At 35.5% G+C, this 22,199-nt stretch overlaps 1 protein-coding gene across 2 annotated transcripts in view; it reads right to left on the bottom strand.

Annotated features, from left to right (window-relative positions):
• USP (UDP-sugar pyrophosphorylase) overlaps nt 1-22,199 on the bottom strand; it is a 38,427-nt gene that overhangs the window by 7,518 nt on the left and 8,710 nt on the right. For both annotated transcript variants that reach the window (XM_089996978.1, XM_089996979.1), the window contains exons 4-12: nt 19,647-19,787; nt 19,288-19,387; nt 17,805-17,926; nt 17,647-17,718; nt 17,419-17,483; nt 17,154-17,214; nt 16,948-17,065; nt 9,401-9,525; nt 8,921-8,997 (exon numbers count right to left, since the gene is read on the bottom strand). In XM_089996978.1, coding sequence (XP_089853104.1) covers nt 8,921-8,997; nt 9,401-9,525; nt 16,948-17,065; nt 17,154-17,214; nt 17,419-17,483; nt 17,647-17,718; nt 17,805-17,926; nt 19,288-19,387; nt 19,647-19,787 — 881 coding nt within the window. The remainder of the gene's footprint in view (nt 1-8,920; nt 8,998-9,400; nt 9,526-16,947; nt 17,066-17,153; nt 17,215-17,418; nt 17,484-17,646; nt 17,719-17,804; nt 17,927-19,287; nt 19,388-19,646; nt 19,788-22,199) is intronic.

Here is a 22,199-nt window from a genome sequence, read left to right as displayed (position 1 = left end):
CGCTTCCTAAAATTTTGGAAGCTCGCTTCCGCTTCCTGCATCGCTTCCTGCTCCTGCTTCCCTGCCTGGCAACTCTGGTTCAGACTCAGGTGTGACCAAACTCAGATCTAATTTGATATGCTGGTACCGGGTCTGGACACTGGTCCAATCGAACCCACCATAAGAGAAACCATACCCAGATCATACCCGGTAAAATGATATTTTTTATCTTTTTTTATATTGAAAAATTGTGGATCATAGTCGAAACTCGAGTCAGGCACAGGTCTGGTATGAAATTTTACAAACCATACTTGGCTTCATATATTAATCCGACCCTTTGAGTCTAACTCAGATTCCAATCGGACCTCCTTATTTATCACCAAACCCTGGCCCTATAGGGTTTGGAACGGTTTGGGTCGGGTCTGAACCAAACCCGACCCATTAACACTCCTACCCATGAGGGTAGGATACATTACCCCATTTACACACACACATATATATGGGGTAATGTAATACTTTTCATTTTTTTCATATATATATATATGCTGCCCACATGGGCAAGGAGCCCCCTAGTGAAAAAATGTAATATTTTTCAGTTTTTTTTTTCTCATCTAACCTTCCGAATGTCATCTACATATCAAGTTTAGTAGAAATTAACCTTTGGATCATGTTTTTTGACATATATGTCAGATTTTACAAGGGTTAAAAAATCAACAGCCTACAATATAGTAAATTTTCAAACCTCATAAAAACATGCTTTCATGTCTAAAAGCTTTGATCCAGGAGTTGATTCCTACTATTTTGACCATTCTGAACTCAACCATGAGGTTAGATTTTGACACAAACAACCTCCCCCTGTGAGTTTTATTCCTTACCCACGAGGGTAGCAAATGGAATCCCTATATACCCTTATATATATAGTCACAAATGTAACGCCCCAAAATTTTAACCCAAATTTAAGAGGATTTTTTTTTAACAGTAGAAACAATAAATAATATAGGACATTACGGTGGAGAGAAAACCCAACACATTTATTTCCTTCTATTTATCAATGAAAATCATCATAGTTTTGAATGATATGAACCATTAAAAGTTACAATAAATTCAAGCGATCCCTAGAACAATAAATCTAAAAATCTCGATCCGATGCCTCATCCTGCAGTCGCTCATAAACCATATTCTTTACCTGAAAAAAATAGTAAATTGATTGGAATTATACTACCACGTCTAAGTAGAAAAACTGTAATTTTTCTTGCAGGTATATCATGTGTCAAGCATGTGATGTGAGTGTCAAGTGTGAATCTTTAGCATATACCAAAACATGTAAAGCAGACTATGCAATAGCAATAACAGACATACATCTAAGTAAGTAAGCAGGTTATACAACAACTATAATTAAGCAAGTAAAGCTTTTATGCAACAACAATAACAGTAACATGCACCACTTTCAGGTAATGGTCACAATATGAATTCAATTACTTCATATCCACACATTTCAGGATTTGCATTTCATCACAATTACTTCATATCCACACATTTTAGGATTTGCATTTCATCACACGCTCAGAACATGCTGGAAGAATATAAACATGTCTCCCTAGTAACTCCAATCACTGTGATACCTAGTTGTTCTAATTATTGTTTATCTTTTCTTATCCCGTGGGTACACACGGGCCAAGGCAACCATTACAGAAGAGAACGTTCGGGGGTATATTATTCAAAGTTGTTTTATTAACCCGAACATTCTAACTGAAACTGAAATCCCAATGGAGCGGCCAGTGACCGAGAGAAACTCCCAAAGGCCAAAACCAAAACAGGATGCATCCCTAACTTCTGCAGAAGAACATGGAGCTACCACCTAGGACACATTTGGTAGTCCGGGTCCCCCAACTCTGAGGACTGGGACCAACGAGTCGCTTTACGCTCGAAAACAAACATATGTCCCCAGAGTTTTGTACCACCTACCCTCTCCAAGGTAAGCCCGAATCTGAGTGGGTTAATCTTTTCATTTAATTTATTTCCCGAAGTACAGGGCTTTTCCCCAACTTCCTTCTACTACCACAACAGTAGAATTCCCAACCTTAGTCATTTTACCAAGGGTATAGAACAGTCCCAATCTTTTGTCATATTGATTGCATAACCCACTCAACGTGCTTCGGTGCCTTTAAACCAGTCAAGCACGAATGAACCGGTGCCTTTAAACCAGTCGGGCAACAATATTATGTTTTCATTTTCATGTGGATTCACATCATAACTTCGATGGTCTATGCATGACCCTCAACACACTGGCTTGACATTCATATGTCCACAACAAACCGACCCATAAGTTCGGTTATCAAATCATCATTCATCATCATTATTATTATTTATTTATTCTTCAATAGCAAATTGCCACAACGTACCATTTGGTTTTGACTTGTAACATCTCAACACAGGATGGCATGTATTAAAAGCTCCGCCAAACAAACAAGGACACTGTTGGTGTCCTTTATTGAGCATGCAGTGAAATCTTAGAGATTTGGTAATACAATTAGATACTTTTCTCCACACATTCTCATTTGAACATTCCACAAGATAATACAGCTTGGATGACATTTGATACTTTCAGCAAGTATGTAGTGTTAGGCAATAGTACTTCAGAAGAATATACAACTTAACATGCATAAGAACATTGGAGAATAAGCATCTTAATGGCCATTTGAACCTTCCAAATGATATACACGTAATGGGCATTGGATCATTTTAAGAAATATGCACTTGAACATCATAAATTATGCAGCTTAATATGCAACTAAATATCAACTTAATATACAAGTTACTATGCAGTTGAACAACAAATCTGCATGCAGCTTAATATCCTGAACTGAAAATCACAAATCACCACCTGGTAACTAAAAGGTTGATTCCCCCTAATAAAACCTATATCAATCCCTCCCATGGTTGTTCAAATAAGATCCAGACTTTCATAGCAGTCGACGACTACATAATGCATTTGCAATACATTTAAAACATAATTTCTATCATTTCAATGTCCTTAAAGTATAAACAATGGTTGACCTATGCTATGTACCTAACAGGCAATCCATTGGGCAAAGATGATAAAACAAGAAAACATGGCAGTTGAATGATGAACGTCAAAATCTTGCAGTATTGACATTAGCATAGACTTGATTAACTAAATGGCATGTTCACTATTAAACTATCCTGGTACAGAATATGAACAACTGATTAACATTAGCCAGTAGGCTGAAATCCTACAACACATCAAAGATAAAATACCTTTGTTTATTAATTCCAGATTTTCATTAAAGACAACAATCTCAAATAATAACTGTAACTTCTACCATAGATCATGAGTTCAGAACATTTATCCCATTTACCCGGTTGATCAATATAATAAGGAAGCATGCATACACAGAAATGAAACGTGCATCATTCATCTATGATTTCATCACAGTTCCCAAAACCAACTATTCAGGAAAAACCCAAATTCAGTGTCTATCGAGCACCCTAAGGTTTCAGACCCTGACCATTTGTATGATTACCAGAAAATTCTTAAAGTATACATGCTTTAATGATATACAAATGTGTTGGACCATAAAAGGAACACATGTAATCACAGAAATTCAATTCTGATAAAAATGAATAGAAGTCAAGTCTGCTAACAGATAGTTAAAACATAGGCATTCAGACTTAAGGTCAGTTAATATCAGCACAAGAATAGATAAATGACTAGGTATCAAATGTGATAACAGGTCGGACTTTACTAAACAGAATCAAATCAGCACAACGGGGTTTCATAAACAATGCTATGTAATCTTAAATGAAGCAGACTCAAAGGATCGGCTACAGCCAATCACATAACATACTATGTTCTGCTAACCTGCTACCAAAAGAATTACTATTACGCAAGAATTACTATTATTTAGGGACCCCTTCACGTCTTAACAATTTATGCATTAAAATAGTGACTGACATAACTAAAAAATCCAAAAATGTATTTCAATGTACAACCAAGAATCGAACCCCCTTCCGTGTTTGGTTTATCGAGTCCCAAAATAGGAAACCCCCAAATCGATTTGATTTGAGATTTTCGGGTTAGGGTTAGACAAGAACCCCCAAATTATGAGATCGCAGCCGCTGCGAACCCATTTTTTTTTCAAGATTCTCAATCTAATACTTGAACCCCTTTTCTTTTTTTCTTTTCTTTTATTGAAATCGAAACTCCCTTTATTACAAGCATACTGAAACCCCCAAATCGTTGATTTGAGGTTTCGGGGTTAGGAGTGCATCGGAAATCCCTAGTGCAACAACATAGGGTTTCAGGCATCGACACCCCTCCCTCCTTTTTCTTTGGAACCCGGCAACCCACTCCCCATGCTCGACACATAGAATACCCAAAAGAGAAAAAAGAACAGGAAAACCTACTTGTCCTGCAAAGAGAAGGTGGTGGTCGCGGTTGGGGAGGTCGCCGACGACTCCGGTTGCAAGCGATGGCAGCAACATAGTCGGGAGGCTTGCCGACGATGGTACTCTACTGACGTGCGCACGATCACCAGAGAGGAAGAGAGAGATGAGAGAGCGGGGAGGCAGCAACAGATAGGAGAGGGGAGTGAGAGGAAGAGAGAGATGAGGGGACCTGTAGGAGGGTGGCCTCCCGAAGAGGGAGGAGGTTGTCACCCCCCCCCCAGCCATCGGCGGCTGTGCATTTCGTTCCCCAGTCACTCCTCACGACGAGTTAGGGTTCAAAAATGAACCCTAACCCTTGATTTATCGGGCCCTCTTTCTTTTTTTTCTTTTTCTTTTTTTTTTACTTAACGCACAGTGAGGTGCGGGGCATGGATCGACCGGGTCCGCGACCCGCGATCTAGCCACGGTTTGGATCCGCGGCCCAACGATGGTTTGAGCCCCATATTTGGACCCATACGGATCCAACTACGGATCCATATATTTTTATTTTTACTTAGTATTATTATTATTATCTTATTTTTTATTTATATATATATATGTATATATATATATATATTACACCCCAATTGGGTACGGTTTCGGTTTGGCCACCACTGAGACCCGCAACCCAAATCTTTAATAAAACCACTCAGTTGGGCAATTTGGATCTGTCTAAGGATTCAAAATATTACAAGCTTTAAAATATTATTTTCTTAATACATTTGGTTTATTCTTCGATACGATCTTGTGGGTCTTTCATAGGTTAATATAGATCCGTTATCCAAAATTAACATAAATTAATATGGATCCAAGATCCATTGTGCTTCGCCAATCCTTTTAAAAAAATTCGGATCCGAAAATTCAGAGTTTTGATCCTACTCTGATTTAGAACTATGGATCCAAATGAATTATTATCGATTCAGCTAAATGTACATTGATCTTTATGGTTTCAATACAAGGATCCAGATTAATATTGAAATTCTGATATCGAAGATCCAAATGCAATATTGTGGATCCAAACATCGCCTTAAGCTATATCAATTCCCACTAAAGTGTTGTAGAAATTTTCCCATTAAAATCCGATTTACTTCAAGGATCCAAATAGGTTATCCAAGATCCAATTATGAATAAATAATTAAAACAATAAAATATTCGTGTATCACTTTAATGACTTAAAAATCTAAATTTATTTATCTGATAAAAATCGTGGGTATTACAACAAATATCATCGATATTTTGAAAATATCGCAATATTAACGTGGTACAATGGCAAAATGATATTAAAGGTAAAATATCGCAATATTATCGTTATCGTAGCACGGCAATGGTGTTTTTTTAAAATAGTTGGTGCAAGGGTATTTTAGAATTTAAAAAAAAAATAGGATACATATGTCTTTCCTAAGTTTCCTAATAGGTTAGTTTGGGTATAAAATTTATACCTTTTTGACTTTTGTGAGGGTTACGTACTTACCTGTCACCTTTTAAAAAAGAAAGAAAGAAAGAAAAAGAAGTTGCTTCGTCTCCTTGAGTTTCAGCCTCCTCGAGTTCTAGCCCGCTTCATCTCCTCGAGTTCTAGCCTGCTTCGTCTCCTCTAGTTCTAACCTCCTTGAGTTCTGGTCAACGTGAACGGGGAAAGAAAGAAAAAGGAGAAAGAGAAAGGGAAGGAAGAAAAGAAAGAAGAAAGGAAAAGAGGAGGAATTTATGTTAGGTCATTTGCTTTACATTTTTCTGAGATTTTTTCGAGATTTATTAGAAAACCAAATATACCCCGATATTATATCTCACTGAGATATAGCCGATAACGAAATGTTTTACTATGATATATATATATATAGAGAGAGAGAGAGAGATGGGCATAACAGTGGATGCACAAAGCATCTACTGTTCTCGAACTCATTCCACCACTGATCGCGCAAAGATCAGTGGCAGAACAAAAATTCCAAGTTAAAAGGATCACATATATATAGAAAGAGAGAGAGAGAGACACTAGAGAGCAGCCCGTCCATCCGATGGGTTACATATACAAACACACACATACTCTCTCTCTCTCTCTCTCTCTCTCTCTCTCTCTCTCTCTCTCTCTCTCTCTGCCATACATTTTTTGTGCTTACCATTTAAAGCATATTCTTAATCGATAAATCCATTTTCAGTTGGGAGATTGGATTGGAACCAATCCATTTGCACATCATAGAGTTAATCCATGAGCTAGCTAACATTAGAACATGAATGCAAATGAGTCATATATTGCAAATAATGGTAGAAAAATATAATGAACCTCAAATTTAGGATCCAAGATCGGTTCTAAATCCAATGTAGTGTTGAACCTGAATATTATTCTATATGACAACACTGGATCCAAATTAAATATTGATTTATAACATACTTTATCAATCCAACACTTTTTTTTTGTACGAAAAATAAAAAAAGGATGTGTTTCAGTATTCAAATTGAGTTAACATTGTATTAATAACCTTATTAGATTTAAACTATAACAATAATCTTTCCAAAATTTTATTCACATCAATCTAATTTATTTTGTTTTCACATGAAAATCTAGTTCATGTTCGGATTTAATTTAGATTTATTAATCTTAAAACTCAAATCTATATAAACTACTGTCACATAGGTTCGGGTGTGGGTATGGGTGCGGATGCGGCACTTTAAAAAAACTTGGGTGCGGGGGTGCGGCGGTGTGGGGAGTATATATATATATAATTTTTAACAGTTTTAAGTTAACACTACGTGTATTTGTGTGCATTTATGCATATATATATAATATAGATAAAAATAAACTTGATTAGGGTTAACTGAATCTACTTTTGGATAAAAATGGACCTTGGTGTGGTTGACTTCACCTTACACAAAGGAAGCTCTGTCCAAGTGTCGCACCCGCCTGGGTGCAGGTGCGACGCGGGTGCGGTCCCTGTTAGAAGAGTCCGTGTGACATAGATCAACTATGATCAAGGTTGCAGACAGATCAGGTTTTATTACATACACAGAGTTGTGAGTGAAGTGAAGTCAATACATTAGATATATTAATTAAGAAAATGCTTTAAATGAAAAGCACAAAAAATGAGAGAGAGAGAGATTGTTGTGAATCGAAGTCAATGGATTAGATTTATTAATTAAAAAAAATCTTTAAATGAAAAGCACAAAAAATGAGAGAGAGAGAGGTCTTTCTTCCACATCAACACATAGATTTCCTTTCCAAAATGGAAGCCCTTAATTAAACACCAAAATAGAAACAACCTCATGTTAACTATAAGGGCATTTTGCTAAAGAAATTTAAGGGAAAATTTCAGAAATGACATAACACCCACAACTTTATCAATTTGTAAATTCTTGCATGACAGGGGTATTTGGCTTCAAACAAAATCTTCAGGAACAATCACACACACACACACACACACACACACACACACACATATATATATATATATATTTATTTATATATATATATATAGAGAGAGAGAGAGAGAGAAGAATGTAACAAACAAGGTTACAAGCATGTCCAGCATTACCCTTCAAAATGCTGTAATTCTTGTACTGCAACCAAACAGAGAACTTTGAGAGTTCCAGGATTTTAGCACGTCAGCAAAATACAATCCACAAGATTGTGTTTCAGTAATCCAAATTTGCAATAAATACTAGGTCTCTGAGAATCCTACAATTGTTTCAAACTCCTAGAACCAACCAGGCCCTAATGAATAAATCAAGTTGAAGAAAAAATAGGGAAGAAACAGGCCAGCCAAAAAACCCTAATAGATTTAATATGGGTGGCACTATTGATTTCTTTACTATATAAGACATTGTCCAAGAATAGTGCTGCAGTAATATACAAGCAAAATAATAAACTACATAATAAGCCACTCATAAATAGCAGGTAATATATCAAAAGACTAAGAAATTATAAATATCCAACAAAATTTACACGTAGTTCTAATAGAGTCAACATGAGATGTACGTGCACGTTGGCATATGCATGTGACATAGGCCATGGTACTGTAAAGTTCACACCATATTTATGTGATGTAACTTAAAAGGCCACAGAAGTTATGGTATAATTATTTATAAGCTAAAAGAAAAGCACCTCCAGTGGAGAACCATAAGTGTGAATTCCTTCCCACCCAAAGGGCTTCTTCAACTCAGAAGAAAGAGCAGCTTCTATAATATTGGGGCGTTCTCTTTATCTAGAGCACCTATACAGTTGTAGTTTGTATCTGGATCTAATTCAATTAATAATTAAATATGTAATAGATTTTTGTCTTTGTTTCCTGTCTCTATAAATGCCGCAACAATTTGTACTAAAAATAACTGAGTTTTTTATGTCAGCATCATCCATAAATAAATAAAAAATTCTGTCTACCTTTTTTAACATTGGTATCCCAAAACTTAAGTTCCACAAGCAGATCAACTCAGAACATAAAGTTAATCAAATATTTTCAATAAAAAAGAAACCAACAATAGGCAAGTAACATTTAGGAAGTATTACTTTGGATTCACAAACTCCGAAATGGCACCTTTAGTTTTGTTGAGTTCATCAATATATGGACCAACTTCAAGTATCAACTGCACCAAAAGCCATATGTCATAAGTTAGATTAGTTTCTAAATAAATCCTGTATTTAGTGCACGTATATCATATATATGTTCTACTAACATATATCATCTTATATTAGTGGATACACATTTTTTAGTCAAGGATATTTTGCTCAGTTTTAGTCTATTTATTGCATATATGTGATAATAGCATCTTTTATGTATCTATTTATCTATGTATCCATCTGCATCCATGCGCACCCACACAATTTAAACCTCAAAAAGATCCTGGATTAACCATAAAAAGTTATTGTTATTGTGTGCCAACCTTTAAATGCAGGCATAGAATGCTCCCGTATGCTAAAAGATTGCTAGATGATGAACAATTTTTAGTAAAAAAGAAAAACAACAAGAAAATAGATCATTGAGATTACCTGATTTATATTTCCAGGGAAAGGAGAATAACCAGTTTCATCATTCACATCTCCATCAGGATGTCCAGTAGCACGAAGTAAGGGGTCAAGTTGATTATACTCCACATTAATTACCATTGTCCTACCTGACACCAAAATTTATCAAGCTCAATAACTAGTAGTAAGCATGTATCTCGTGCACAACACCCTAAAAGGCTATATGCTTGAAAGTTGAATGCTTAGGTGCATACTCTTGTAATGAAATGGTGGTCTTCAACAAATGCACTAATAACTCACAAACAAGTGTCTATTGGAGACACTACAAGCATGACCCTTGAAAGGGTATAAAAGGAAGAACACTTGAAAAATAAATAATACTTTATTCATGAACAAAATGCTTAAGAAGCATAGTAATTTACATTGAAGGGGTTCACCCCTATATATACAAAAAAGTGGAAGAGAGAGGAGAGCTCATTTTGAGCTCTCCAAAAGAGACGTTGGACTGTAGTCCAACGTTGGACTGTCTTGAGTGTTTTTATATGTAGACAAGGCACGTTGATTCACACCATGGTGTGTGATTTTTAGCCTATGTTGGCGTTTGTGTCCTTGTTCTAGTCGCTTAAGATGTATGCCCATGGTTGGCTTATTTCACTCATTTCAAGTGCTATCATATGTAGACAAGAGATGTATTATGTTTTAGCCCATGGTTGGCTTATTACTCTTATTCTAGTAGCTGAACATACTTGGTTTTAAGTGTATTTTTTACGTAGACAAGAGATACTTTTTAGTCCATGTTGGCATGTATTCTCTTGTTCTTGTCGTAGATGCACTTATTTCAAGTATTATTATATGTAGACAAGAGGTTCTTTTACACACCTTTGTGTGTGTCTTTGGCCTTTAATGGCTTTATATTCTTGATCTAGTAGCTTATACACTTGATTTATGGGTTTTGGAGGACTAATGAGGAAGATGTTTGTAATGGATAAACTATTGTTGAAATTTGCAAAATTTCATTCATGACTTGTGTTTTTCAAGCAAATCATATTTTTGATATGCATATCAAGTTGATTTCTTAGCATTTAATCTATATATTAAGTGCTTATGGTTTTTGCCACCCTTATATGCAACATGAATATTATGTATGTCTTTCATAAATGATTTTAAAACCTTGTGAACTCTTGGGTTTATTTTGCCTAAAGTATGCTTGGAGACTTTGTTTCTCTTGTTTGGCACTTCATTACATGTTTGAAGCATGTTCATTAATGAGTTCTTTGAGTATTAATTCATTTCATGATAAGTATATGCATATGCTCTTTATGGCCTTTTTTGAGCCCTCATTTAATAATATTTATGTATATCATGCCTCTTCGTAGGCTTATTGTGGTGTCCCTTAGTGGACCATTTTGTTATTCCCCATTATGGGGTTATAGTTGTCCAACGTTGGACCTTATGAATGCATTATGCATTCTTGCAATTTATTTCTGCATAATTTGCTTCCGCTCATTTTGTTTTAAACATGATATATGATTTTGAAACTTTGGTGTCATTTTTGCATAATGTGCATCTCTTCTAACCTGTGCTAGTTAGAAATGTTCCATTTGAATAAAAGTACAAAGATCTGTTTTACTTGTTTCTTTGTTGTTATTTCACAGGATCTTGGAGATAGGACAAAGAAAAGTACCCTGGATAGTTCGGGAAATTTGAAGACAATAGGAGGAAGGCCTTTTCAAGTTCCATTGCATCCTTGCCGGAGCCTCTTTGAGTCTTGCCCTTTGTTCAATCTTTTCGTTTCCCCGCAAAGATTGAGGGGGGGTGTTAAAATATGTTGATCCTTAAATGTATATATATATATATATATATATAAAGATACGTATACATATATATATATATATGTATACATATCTCTATTTATATATATATATATATATATAAATATATATATTTTATCTTCCTAAAATACCCTCAAGGGTATTCTTGTAAATTAGCATTTTACGCATATTCCAATTGGAATATGCATTGTAATTTTTGTTTTATTTTTATTTTTTGTTTTTTATATTTTTGGATTTCGTACCACATTGGGGGCCTCCCAAAAGTGACGTTGGGACCCCCCAACGGTCACAAATGTGACCGTTGGGGGCTCTCCAATGTCCCCTTTGGGAGCCCCCAAGGTGGTCCCTTTTCATGCTTATAAATAGGGGATTTCCCCTTTGTATTTTGTATTCTTGAGGGAGCTTATGCTCCATTGTAATGGGGTTTTCACCCCTTCTCCATTATTCTTCAATGATATGTAACTTATGACTTTAAGTCATATTTTTCCCTTTTTATAGGTTTATGTATTGGCACATTATGTGCGTGTGTTGTTTCCCTTTAATGGGTATATTTGCACTTTACGTGCATAAGTATGGGTTCATTATTGAACCCAAGGTATTCCAAGTCACTTTCTAACAAGCCCCACCTGGTATTAGTATCCCTAAGGGTAAAGCTCTTCGTTTAGAAAAAGCTCTTTATGGTCTTAAACAGGCTCCAAAAGCCTGGTATGACCGATTTAGTCATGTTATGCTTGATATTGGTTTTCAACCTTGTTTAACTGACACTGCTTTGTTTGTTAAGAAATCTGATGCAGATATCATTATTCTTCTTCTTTATGTGGACGATATGATCATCACCGGAGGCGACAAACATGGAGTTGCAAATATCAAATCTCTTCTTAAAACTCACTTTTAAATGACTGACTTAGGTTTATTAAGATATTTTTTAGGCATTGAAGTTGTTTATTCCCCTCAGGGGTATTTGATATCTCAATCTAAATTTGCTCTTGATATCGTTTCCAGGTCTGGAATTACAGATGATAAGAAAGTAGACACTCCAGAAGTTGTCAATGTTAAAATGAAAATTGATGATGGAGAACTTCTTGATGATCCTACTCCTTATAGACAACTTGTTGGAGCTCCTTCTTATCTTTCCATTACTAGGCCAGATATAACTCATGCGGTTCATACAGTCAGTCAGTTTCAGCATGCTCCCACCTCCGTGCACATGGGAGCGATTTTGCGTATTATTAGATACTTAAAATCCTCTCTTTCACGAGGACTCTTCTTGTCTGCTTCATCTTCATTAAATTTAATTGCATATACTTTTTAATTAGCCCAAAAACTTTTTGGAACTTGATTTGCAATTAGAAATGTCTTAGTAGTTTCCATAATGTGTCGATGTTTGCGTTCGGCTAGGCCATTCTGCTGTGGAGTGTGTGGACATGATCTTTGATGTGTAATACCATGTAAATTGAGATAGTCTTTGAATTCGTTGGACATAAACTCTCCCCCTGAATCAGTGCGAAAAACGGAAATATCATTTTAAAACTTATTTTTAACCATTTTATGAAATATTTAAAAGTTAGCAAAGACATCATATTTATGTTTAAGAAAATAAATCCAAGTATGTCTAGAAAAGTCATAAAAAAATGACATAATATGTATAACCACCTTTGGAAATAACTGGTGCGGGGCCCCAAACATCCGAATGTATTAACTCAAGTGGTCGTGAGGAAACAAAAGTTCTACTAAGAAATGGTAACCTTTTCATTTTGCCAAGAATGCAGTCTTTACAAGAAAAAATTTCAGAATTACAAAATTTTTCCAAACTTGGAAAATATTGAATTTTAGACATATGAGGATGGCCAAGTCTTTTGTGCCATAAATCCAATTCTAATTTCTGAATATTATAACAAAATGCATTCTTGGGTAATTCCAAAAAGTCCATGTAATAAAGTCCTCCTTCTCTATGGCCTTCCCCAACCAGCTTCCCTGACTGGCGATCCTGTACCCAACAACCATGAGAAGAGAAGATGATATTACATCCATAATCAGATATTTGTGAGACAGATAAGAGATTCAAATTAAGTTTAGGGAGATATCTAACTTTTGGGATAAAAAATCTTTTGGATTTTTGAAGATTTTCAAAACATCTTATTCCTTTTACTTCAAGAGATGTGCCATCGGCTGTAAAAACCTTTTTTTAAGACATTCAGATAAACTATTAACATTTGGGGTCATGTGAAGAAGCACCAGAATCTAAAAGCCAAGGAAAGTTACCTGGACCGGAGAAAGATGCAACTGCCGCTCCAGTTGAGGCTTCGGTTGAGGAGGATACCCCTTTGAGAAGAGGTTGAAGGATTTCCATCAGTTGAGCCATAGACACAGGTGCATCTTGATCTTTTGACTCAGATTCAACAAATGCAACTCTTTTTTCTTCTCTTCTTTTTAACTTTGGACATTGAGGCCTATAGTGCCCCGGTTCATGACAATGATGACAAATAACTTTTCTTTTATCAAAGTCGTCGTTTTGCCTTCCAAAATGAGGCGGCTTGTAAGTACGAGTATGATTCCCCGGTCTAGATACAGCTAAAACTGAGTCATCATCAACTTTTGGAGTACTTTTTCTAAGTCTATTTTCTTCCATAGTGAGCTCTTCTATAGTATCAACAATAGAAGGAATTTGTCCATGATGTAATAGGGCCGATTTGGTGGATTCAAACTCCGGCCTTAGACCATTCACAAATTGATAGAAATGTTTCATATCGAGTTGCTTTTGGCGAAGCTCGATATCTTCGGCACAATGCCATTTGGGCTCAAGAAGAGCCAACTCTTCCCAAAGTTCAGACAACTCATTATAATATTCTCGAATTGTTTTATCTTTTTGAGTCATTGTCCGAACTTTGTCTTGTAAATTGCATACATGTGCAATATCTTTAAGGGAATACATGTTTTTGAGGTATTCCCAAGCCTTATCGGCATGCTCAAACTTAGCTAGACTAGAGCATTTTTTAATGTCTATGCTATTGATGAGCCATGACATAATTTTTTCATGCTCTATCCTCCACTCTTTCCATTTCTTTTCATAAGTGGCTAACGCCTTACTCTTCTCTTCTTCCGCTAGAGGAACCTCTTTATCACCCACTTTCTTGGTAAGAGATAGTTTAGGTTCCAAATCGGAACCATCCACTATACCCCATAAACCTTTTCCCCAAATGTGGTGCTTCATAATCGAAGCCCACATTACATAGCTAGTATCATTTAGCTTCATAGGAATGATGGTGATCTTATCATTGTCATCCATCTTTTACAAGGGTAAGAGAGGAATAAATAGGAGGAGAGAGAGAGAGAGAGAAAAATAAAAAGAAAAGAAAAAGAGTAGACAAGGGAATAAGAGAGGATACAAAACCAAAAATTTTTGTAGCACAAGTTCGCCTTTCTTCAAACAAATCTTCTTGAGCCAAGAACAAGGTGATGAAACACCTTTTGTAAATGTGGCACGGAAATTGAGGCAGGAGCACTTCAAGATCTAAGGAATTCGTAGCTCTGATACCATGTAATAAAATTGTGGTCTTCAACAAATGCATGAATAACTCACAAACAAGTGTCTATTGGAGACACTACAAGCATGACCCTTGAAAGGGTATAAAAGGAAGAACACTTGAAAAATAAATAATACTTTATTCATGAACAAAATGCTTAAGAAGCATAGTAATTTACATTGAAGGGGTTCACCCCTATATATACAAAAAAGTGGAAGAGAGAGGAGAGCTCATTTTGAGCTCTCCAAAAGAGACGTTGGACTGTCAGTCCAACGTTGGACTGTCAGTCCAACAGCATTTATTATAGCTGTTGGACTACAGTCCAACAGCTATTTGCACAGTCAAGTTCCAATAGGAACTTGGCTGGATTAAATATCTAGTTTCTATTGAACTAGATGCTAAAAAAGAAAATAAAGAAAAATAGAAAAAGAAAATAATAAAAGAAAATATAATAATATTAAATAATATATATATATATATATATATATTACAGTTTACATTTTAACAACTCTTTTGTACACTGGTCAGATATAAAGTTTAAACTTTAAAGGCATTAATAAGAAACACCAAACAGGAACAAAGAAAAACCATTATTAACAAATCTTAAAGTCAATCCACTATGTCACAAAGATTTGTGGACATGAGGACACGTGACGCAGGTTTGACTCATAAGTTCAAAAAAAATTGAGAAAATAGGACACAAGAATACGGAATTTTATATTTTTAATTAATAAAAATATATTTCTGATATTTAAATAGTAAGCACATTTTTATTAAAAACATTAAAAAAATTAAATATTATTAATAAATATTAAAATAGTAGCCATACGAGTTGTGCCCATGTCAGTGTGTCTGCTCGTGTCGCTAGGGACACACAAAAAACTAGTGAAACCGTAGAGGGAAAACCTAATAACGGATAGCTTCCTAATGCATGCCTTTCGAAAAGCATCTCACATGTTAGTTATAGTTATATGATGCATATCCAATAGTTTTATTCTCAATCACATATGTTATTCCATCAAGGTAAGTTGCACATAGATATCATGGTCATTTGAGCATTTTAACATGAGCGTGAATTGGATATGGGCACATGTCCATCTGATAATAACTTTTACACAAATATGTATAAAGAATTATTAGGTTATTAAGAAAAAGACTTGTTCGCCAACCACTCACACACAAACAAAATGGCAGCTCCCATGAAACAATGCTCATAATAGGTAGCAACAACTGAACCTGGGCATACTGGAAGGACACATGGAAACCACTGTTGATGGTTAATAAAACCATTGTGAATGGTGAATCCAAGCACAAGGGTTAACCTCACATTTATGCATGAATACTTAAATGAGAAACTTATGAATTTTTTCTATGATAGGGCCTTGGAGACTAAGATAGACAATCATAACAGCATAGGTCAAGGTTGCCAGGAAAAGGAGGCAAAATCAAGAAGTGATGAAGTTGAACTGAAAAACAACGATTTTTGAAGTCCACATGATGCAAGAAACAGAAAGCAAATCCTTAGGTGTTTGGGAGATGTGTTTCCTTAACATGGGAAATGTATAAGAAAAGCTAGAAACTCTAAAATGAGAATGGGAAGTATGTGAGAAGCATGTTAAAAGTGGCTTGGAACACATGCTTCACGTAGCACTTTTGAAGCAAACATGAGGGTGCTCTTCCAGGTAGGCCTGCCAAAAACAGTTTGCCCCAAACCAATCATTCTAAAATAAAGACACCGTCTCATGTCAAAAAGGTGCTTTTGTTTAGAGTCGATCATGTATTATGCAGTTGATATTTCAAACAAGGAATGCCTCTTCCTCTAAGTAGTTGAAGACCTAGCATCCTTCCTTCCACAAGAAGCAAGTGCATTAGCATTATCTTCCCTGCAACTTTGGGACAATGATGTGAACTTTTTGGTTTTCCTAAGAGTTCTTTTCACTTTTGTGTATGGTAAAGGAAATTCAATGTAACTAAACTAATGAACAGTTCTATTACAGTTTTGGTATATAATAGATAATAAATTATTATATAAACATTAATATACATTTGTTAATGAATGCACCATTAACCTGTGCACCACTTATCTCTCCTACATGACAGACATGGTTAGAAGGCCATCTCTTTGACATTACTGTGACATCTCTTAGTCAATTGATGGTACCTTCAAGAACTAAAAACAAAAAATAGACAAGTCTAGATGAATTAAGTGAATTACCATCAGAATGAGTAAGTTTTGTGATTCCACCAATAGCTTCTTTGGCTTTACGTGGGACAGCAAGAGAATTCACATGATAAGACTTTGTGGCACTTACACCAAGTGCAGCTGGAATTGCCTGAAGATTCCAAGAAACAAAGGAAATAAAAGAATATCATCCTCATTTTCTAAGAGTTCATTGAATGGTAGTAGTAGTGATACGGAACCTTGAAGAGCAGCCCATTTGTATCTTGAAAAAATAAAACCCACTTTAAACCCGATTTATACCTGAAACACAGAGAACCATTATAGTCTATAATGGTCAACCTTTTTGAATCAAAAGTTTGTCTATTTCATGCATTTTCCAGATTTATAAAAGAAATTCAACAGCCTTTAACTTTGTTTACATGCAAACAGCAGGCAACAAGATTCATAAGAGTAACCAAACTAATACTTCCAGTATTTTGAAGCAAAGAGATGATATAACCATACCACACATTCAGGAGACCACTAGAATATAGCAGGGCATGCACGTCTCCATGGCCATGTGGTTTTGTCTACCAGCCAACATTGAAGAACGGAGAACATATTTAGCTTTAGTTGCAACCTTTATATAGATAACATTCAAATGCATATGTAAGCCTATAACAAATAAAGTACATTAGTTTTTCCCCTTTGCACCCAGAAGCTTGAAGTATATGACTAGCAGAACTATGATACCTGAATTTTATATTTGTTGTTTGGGTCTACTGCAAGGCTAGCATCATTATCAGCCAAACATGCGACCTTTTCCTATACAAGGAAGCACAAAATGCAAATGAGCCTGCTAGACATCAAGAAATTTTCAACATGATACACTAAAGTCAGCAAGTTAATACCTGCTTGAGAAGTATAACTTGAGAGGAATTCATCCCAAAATAAGCATTTGATTCTAAAAGCTTTTGCGTATGAGCATGCGTGTCATCTGATGTCATTATGATGAGAGGGATTTGACATGGACCTACAAACCAAACCCACTAATATTTACCCAGATTAACCAAACGATAAACCCAAAATAAAATAAGCAATACATGTATTAAACTAACAAGGGACAGATATGGAACTGACACTATTTTTCCAAAAGTTTTAAACCCTAGCCAAAAAAAGACCAAAAACTTGATGTGGTTTTTTTAAACAGAAATATAAAAAAACAAGCCTCACAGAAATGGCCATTACAATCAGGTTTCTGTGGCATTTGAAAGGGACAAGCAGGGAAAGAGTTAATAGCATCGTCCTTTGATGCTACAAGAGTGTTAATTAATTTAATTTGTATGGGAATAGTATTTCACAACATAATAAAGATCCAGTTCTTAAGTAAAGTTTAAACCTCAACATATAGAAAACAAGCGATCAGTGGCCAAAGGACAGGACCTCCAAAAACACCTAAAAAGAACAGATTGTGCATGCTACTATCACCCTATCCACCTAAAAGGAAACGTGTATGGCCTTGCATGTCTTTTTGTTGACATTTATTATATCTCACTCATTATTTGATTTTATGTGCAGATGTTTTCATTTATCAAATTTTAAAAATATGAATTGTGCATAATGTTTTATTCACACCGAAACGTATTAAATAGCGAACCTTGGTGATCATAAGGGTTTACCCTTCATCAGAAAAGGGTTGGTTTGGCTGTGTGACACCAGATGACCATGGGCAAATATTTCATGTACATCAAAGATCACCAAATCTTAGAAGGAACCCCATGAGTGACCAGTCCTCACTATGAAACTGGTGATCATGATAAAGTTGGCAATAGTCCTAACTGTGTGGGGCCATGTTGTCCAGGTAAAACTCACAATCTACTGAACAATAAACAACCCATCAATGTCTTAAGAACCACAAGATAGGTTAACCCATTAACGTGCAATGGAAAAAAACAAATATTTAACAAATACAGTCAATCAAATAAATCATATATATTACAAAGGAGAAAGAAATGTACAGGACATCCAAAAATCAACAGTTTATCTGACCATTTCATGAATCCTAAATCCAAAACACCGAGATGAAGTCCAAATAGAGCCAACAATTAAAGCACATGACTGAATCTCTGTTCTGTAACTGCTAACAGCAATAAGTTATACAAGCATTTTGCAGAATTCTGAAACACCAAAACTTTTTCCTTTGGATATTACTATGCTAAGTAACTTGTGAGCACCTGCACCAATTGAGATAATTGTTACTCTTTTCTTTTACAATTATACTGTGCTCCCTTGAGTGACTCGCTGATAGTCATATTTATTTGTTTTAGTAAAGCTTTAACTTTTTGACTCTGGAGCGAGAGGGAAAGGGATGAGGGGAGAGAATCAAAACCTCACCTTCTGCTACTTTACAGCTAGCATCCTGCAAAGCCAGTATAGATTCTATATAATGTTGTAAGAAGAATCTCCCAGTTGTTGATTCTGATGGAAGAGCCAACTGCAAATAAATTGTCAAATCAATTACTATATTATTTCTTAGGGTTTCGTACAGAAGCATGAGGATATTGCATGCATGCACAAGAAGGTAAGCAAGACATTTCATCACAAAGCGTTACTTGGTAGAACAACCAAGTGCCTATAAGCAACCAATTAAAAGAGGAAAAAGTAAACTATTAAAGAAACAGCATGGTTCATCAGAAAGGCCCCCATGCAGGCACACACACAGCGAGAGAGAGAGAGAGAGAGAGAGAGAGAACCTTGATTCCATTGTACCCTAGGCGTTCCCCAAGGCCACCTGCAACAAGAACAAATGCAGCACGACATGCTTCTTTAACTCCAGACTCTTCAAACTTGATGAAATTGTCATCACCAAAAGACAAAACTTCCCCTGATGGAACCTGGAAAAATAAATCCCAAAGCACTCAAAGCATGAATTCTCTATCTTCTAGAATCTGAAAGTTATTCCAGCTCAAAATAACCAAAAGTGAATCATATAGGATAAGAGTCATTGCACCATCAAAAACATCATATCTTAGTTATGTTACATAATGTGTCCACTTCCTCCAATTGTTCCATTCCATTTAGCTATATGCAGACCACTGACCACAAGTTACTTGGTGACCATGATTTGAATTTTAAACGATATGATGATCAGCATTTACCCTTTCATTAGATCAAGGTGCATAATACATAGCTTAATAGAGAATCAGAGATCCTTATAAGATGTATGAACCGAACTTAAGCACGGAGTCTCTTGTTCTTGAATTGTCTACACTCTATAGTCTATACATTAAAGAAACCTTTGTATGGGTTCAAACAGAACTACATAGATTGATTAAGAAGCTCAAGACTTGTGGTTGAGGCCGGCAATATCAAATGTTATATACCACCAAAGCTTGTTTGTGAATTAAAAAATGGGATTATGATTTTAGTTATGGGACACCAATTGTAGCAGTTGAGTTGAGGTTGGCCACATAAATGTCATACACCACCAAAGCCTTTTTGTGCTTTGTGACCAATATTGTAACTTTAGATATGGGATACCACCAAAGCTATTCATATTTTAAACAATGGAATTGTGATTTTAGATATGGTAAGTTTAAGCATAGGTGCATTTTCACAATTATTTTCCTTGACACGCTATTTATGACAAGTTGTTATGGTGCATCTTCCCAAATTAAGCTTGCAATATCCCAATTAAAGTAGAAGACTCGACTAAGCAACTAAGTATACATTCTTCACTCAATTGTACATCTTTAGTATAGCTTGTAGCATGCTATCTAATGAACGATGGCCACTCATACATTTCATTAGTTTGTCATTTATTTCTTTGTTATGGGCATGGCAACAATTTTTCTGAAAAAATACAGAAGTCTTTACAACATTACACAATATGTGCATATTTTATGTGGCAAAATTCTAACATTTGTAATTGACTCTACACTTAATTGTTCGCCTACTGAAGTTTTATTGGGAATGCTAATAACAGAAGGACAATTTCAGCTTTTGTATTCTCCAATCGCTATCATCAAGACTCAACATAGTAAATCCAGGCTTCATTGGCAAAAAGCATAAGAAATATTGAGATTCTCCTTTTAAATTAAATATATTAATTACTCCACAACAAAGTGAAGAGCATTTTCTCACATTATCTTGATGAGATGTATATGCACCTTCATCCTGAGACTAGAGATGCACTTGATTGATTTCACGACATCAGATGACCCTAAATGGTCTCAAACTCTAGAGCTTTGGTTTGAGAAGCTTAGGGTTATTAATTTCTTCGGACTTAGTTCAAATCATCATACCATGACCAGTACCTGCTCTGCACAGGTTTGCACCAAGAATATGGTTGCTGCAAAAGATGATTCTAGCACTTCTAAGCATTGGACCAAAAGCATTCTTGAGTCATCATATGAGAATGTTTCCTTGAATTTAAATTCCTTGTGAGCAGTGTGTGCAGTTTCTTATGGACAAAGGGTGCACCCGTTGCATCAAGCATGAGTGTCTACTGGCCTTGTATTGAAAGCACAACTTACCAGAGGAATGCTGAAAAAGGTAAATGTGACTTTGATCTACGGAACAAGAGCTCCTCTCTAATGATATATTGTACAAAGAAGATTTTGGGAGCCTACGATACTTTACTATTTTGAGACAAGATATAGCATATGGTTGATGATTGCTTATAAGCAGTCCTTAATCCAAACACATGCCTATAATTTACAGATCCATAACTTTTTCTGAGGGATTTGTTGCTCTCTTGCCAAATCAAGAAGCAGCACCATTAAAAGAATATATTATAATGGCAAAGTGCAGGACCAGCACCAAAACCACTATTTAGATTGTCAGATGGTTTTGGAGTGAGATGAGATTCATTTTTCATAGAAATTGTAATACACCCATGCTTTGTGGTAATAAGACTTATGCAGTAATGAGATCTGAAAGACACCAGAAATGCTCAAGGAAATTGAGAATATAGATATTGATTTTCACTGCATCTGTAAACTGCTCTTGATTGGTACCATGTCCTTCCATGTATTGCTTATTCATCACCAAACTTGTTTGATTACATGCACTTACTATGTTCTTGCATAAATAGGAAGCTTTATAGTGATGGAATAGAGTTTGAAGCTAACCGTGAAAGTATAATCATGTTACATAGCTCTTATTTGCATTACTTTATGCTTTTAGCCATATATAGATTCATGTCACATTTATATTTATTTCCCTCTGCCTACTATATAACTTTTTTACAGGCAGTTTAGGGTTCTATATGAACAATATCCTCTCTTTTCTAGCTTTGCATATAT

This window comes from Nuphar pumila, chromosome 2, assembly GCF_984573655.1.
Source record: "Nuphar pumila chromosome 2, dmNupPumi1.hap1.1, whole genome shotgun sequence".
In the NCBI taxonomy this organism is placed as follows: domain Eukaryota; kingdom Viridiplantae; phylum Streptophyta; class Magnoliopsida; order Nymphaeales; family Nymphaeaceae; genus Nuphar; species Nuphar pumila.
Note: the sequence above shows the minus strand (reverse complement) of the source record. Positions and strands in the feature narration are given on the sequence as shown.